The sequence below is a fragment of the Cervus elaphus genome, chromosome 24, assembly GCF_910594005.1.
Source record: "Cervus elaphus chromosome 24, mCerEla1.1, whole genome shotgun sequence".
Lineage (NCBI taxonomy): Eukaryota > Metazoa > Chordata > Mammalia > Artiodactyla > Cervidae > Cervus > Cervus elaphus.
In genome coordinates, this window is record NC_057838.1 from 12,252,981 (window position 1) to 12,257,027 (window position 4,047).

General features: G+C 34.7%; 1 protein-coding gene across 1 annotated transcript; it reads right to left on the minus strand.

Moving 5' to 3' along the window:
* Nucleotides 1-2,490: 2,490 nt before the first annotated feature.
* On the minus strand, nt 2,491-3,408 carry LOC122683257 (olfactory receptor 4A15-like). Its single transcript, XM_043886942.1, has one exon. The coding sequence runs from the start codon at nt 3,406-3,408 to the stop codon at nt 2,491-2,493; it is 918 nt and encodes a 305-aa protein (XP_043742877.1).
* Nucleotides 3,409-4,047: the final 639 nt, after the last annotated feature.

Consider the following 4,047-nt stretch of genomic DNA (forward strand, 5'->3'; position numbering starts at 1 on the left):
GTTGAAAGAGTATCAAAATTGAATTTAGAATAATGTAGATCTGAATATTGACTCTGTCTCTAATATTGGGCAGATTATTTAACAGTTTTGAATTTCAATTTTCGTCATCTGTAAAGTAATAATTGTATTAATAATATATATATAGGTGTATATATATATATATATGTATATATATATATATATCTTGCAGAGGCACTAATAGCATATTTATAGAAGAAATAGCATGTTTGATAGAAGTTAATCAGAAACTCAGTGAGGAAACTGATATTATAGTGACTTGATTTCCATCTCCAATGCTGTGTTGAGTGATAGTCACTCAGTCATGTTTGACTCTTCGCTATCTCATGGACTGTAGCCTGCCAGGCTCCTCTGTCCTTAGAATTCTCTAGTCAAGAATAAAGGTGTGGTAGCCAGTCCCTTCCTCAGGGAATATTCCCAACCCAGGGATTGAACCCAGGTATCCTGCATTGCAGGCAGATTCTTTACTATCTGAGTCACCAGGGATAAGCTTCCCTAAATCTTTCAGAGAATGAGGCAATAACCACTGGGGCTATTTCTTGCTGAAATGGGGCATGCATATGTGTTCAATCATGTCCAATGCTTTGCAGTTCCATGGACAGTAACCCACCAGGCTCCTCTGTCCATGGGATTCTTCAGGCAAGAATACTGAAGTGGGTTGCTGTTTCCTTCTCCAAGGAGTCTTCCTGACCCAGGAATCAAACCCAAATGTGATCAAACTCTCACATCTCCAGCACTGGTAGATAGATTCTTTACCACTGAGCCACCTGGGAAGGAAATGGGACACAGTCCTGCTTCAAATTAGGAAATAAAAAGTCTCACACAAATAGATTCAAGTGATTGACAAAGTCTATAGAGTGAAATTTATGTGATGTACAGTGTGCAAGAAACTGAGAATACAAAGGCAATTAACTAATTTTCCCTGACTTCAGAGAGATTGCAGACCAATAAACACAGACAATTAACAGAAGACTTTATCTCCTCACTTGAAATAACTACACAAATTCAAAAATTAAACTTCTTGTTTCATTTGGGTTGCTAAAACAGAATACCATAAACTGGATTGTTTAAACAATAAACGTTTATTTTTCACAGGTTTGGAATCTCAAAAGTTCAAGATTAAGGTGCTGGCAGGTTCCATGTTGGGCAAGACCCCTTCCCTAGTTGATAGACGGCCATCTTTTCCCTGTGTCCTCTATGGCTGATGATCAAGTGAGCTCTTGGGGTCTCTTTATAAGGATGTTAAACCCATAGCCTTGTGTGTGTGTGTTCAGTCACCTTAGTCCCTCATGAATCCACATGGAATAAGGAAGGCAAAATAATAAGTTTTTTGACCACATGCTTCCAATAATTTTGAGGCAGGTAATGTTCCCTTTAAAGCCTGATGCAGAGATAGACAGAAGATTGCATGAATGATGTTTCTGTGAAATAAAACAATATATTCTGGCCTCTTTATTTCTTAGTAATAAGTATTTCATTAGCAAGGGAGATAAAATGGCATATATTGTCAGCATATTTTTTAAAAATTATATCACCCAAAAAGCCTGGTATTAAGCTCTGTAGCTCATGGATTATGGATTATGCTAAATTGACAAATGATAGGCAGAGCCTGGATCTCCATAAAAGGTTATGGAATACCATAAGCAAGGAAGGAGGTAGGGATATTGAAAAATAGCAGATGTTTTACCAGATGTTCTAAATTACCTGGGAAGATTAATGAATCATCTTTATGATAATGTAACTCCAAAACAATCTAGTCCAATTGAGACAATTCAATTAGAAAAATGAGTAAGATATGGTTGTTTTTTCATATTTACATCCTGTTAATTTGATTATTTTTATAAATTTAGCCTCCTTATGAAAATATTTGCAACTCTGCAAATATTTGCAACTCTGAAGTAGAAGCATCATTCTACTTCAACATTTACATTCTAAGCAATATTAGCACAATAGTATATGCTTCTTGCAGAAACAAAAGCAAGATAAATATTTCAAATATAAATATGGGTTGAATTGTGTGGAGAGAAATGTACAATAATTTATTTCATATTACTAATAGTTTTCTGAAATTTTTAATGAGTCCTATTAATTCTGAAATTTTTTAAAAAAGAAATGAGAAAATCTTCCAATAACTTAAATAAATGTATAATATTAATCATAGCTTAACTCTTATATAGCACATAAACCTCTACTTCAAAGTAGAGATTTTTAGATCCCAAAATGATACATACTTTCATAAGAAAATGTGAAAACCTCAAAAACATATTTCAAAGAATATATATACTTGAACTACAGAATTATAAAAATCTTGATAATATATTTATTCATCAGAAGTATTCACATAATAGATGATTTCATCATGTCCAAATTAATAAAATATGAAGGGAAATTTAATACACTTAAAGATCACACAAGGCATTCCAATAAAGAGAAATTCTTCATTGAAAATGAGTCATACATTTCCCAGCTGTCTCATTTTCTTTCTTTGGTCCAGAGCTTTTTGATTGCATTTTTCATCTCACTATTTCTCAGAGTATAAATTAGAGGGTTCAACATAGGGGTGATAATAGTGTAAAACACAGTCAAGGATTTATCAATGGGTAAGGTGGAAGGAGGTCTCACATAAAGAAAAATACAGGGCACAAAGAAGAGGAGCACCACAGTGATGTGGGAGCCACAGGTGGATAATGCTTTGCGTCTCCCTTCCTGACTAACGTTCTTCAGAGAGTGCAGAATGATCCCATAGGAGATGAGTAAGAGTGTGAAGATGATCACAGATATTGCGCCATCATTGGCCAACACTGTGAGGGCAATGATGTGAGTGTCAGTGCAGGCAAGTTTTAACAGCGGGTACACGTCGCAGATGAAATGGTCAATGACATTGGGGCCACAGAAGGGAAGGTTGTAAACAAAGAGAGGATGAAATATACCGTGTAAAAAGCCACCAACCCAGGCCAACAGAAGCAGCAGAACACACACTCGCTGATTCATGATTGTCAAATAATGCAAGGGCTTGCAGATGGCCACGTAACGATCATAGGCCATGACCGCCAGAAGGCATATATCGGCACCACCAAAAAAGTGCCATATAAAAAGCTGGGTCATGCAAGCTTGGAAGGAAATAGTTTTCTTTTTAGACAGTAAGTCCTTAATCATATCTGGGGTGACTGTAGTAGAATAAACAGCATCTATAAATGATAGGTAGCCAAGAAAGAAGTACATAGGGGCATCCAGGGTTGGGCTGACCATCACAGTCACAATAATGAGTAGGTTGCCCACTACGGTCACAATGTAGATGAGCAAGAACAAGACAAATAATATTTTCTGACCCTGAACGCTCTGAGTGAGCCCCAAGAGGATGAACTCAGTTACATTGTTCTTTTGTTCCATAGGTCCTTATGTACGTCTTATGTTCCAGATAAAAGTACCTGTAAATATAATTATTATAAGAAACTTTCCTAAATCTTAAGATAATTTTTTCATTCATTCATTCAATCAATAAATCATATGGTTATTATGCTTTGGTATTGTCAGAGAACATAATTCAAGGCTGATTAAAACATCATCCTTAATCTCAAAAATCTTACAGACTAATGGAGAAGTATTTAAGAGACATATGTAGGAAAAGGACACATTTTTTATGTAAATGAGGTGCCACAATTACCTTTCCCACTGAAAACTAACAAAATTCTATGCATAGTTAATATCTTATACAAAGCCGAATATTGATCAAAGTTTTAATAATGAAATAAAGCAAAATTTTCCTTATTTTATTTTTCATTTATTAAGGTGATGACTGTTTATTATAGTGGTGGGAGGATCTTCTAAATCAATTACTGAAATTGCAAGTAGATATATTTAACAGTTTCATCTTATTCAAGGAGTCAGGAAAAGAAAACACAACATCAATTAAGAAAAATATAATAATTCAGAGAAAGATTGACATTTTAGAGGATATACACAGAATTAGTATCTGTATACAGTGAACAAAGAAAAATATAAAATGAGTAAAAATATAAACAATTACAG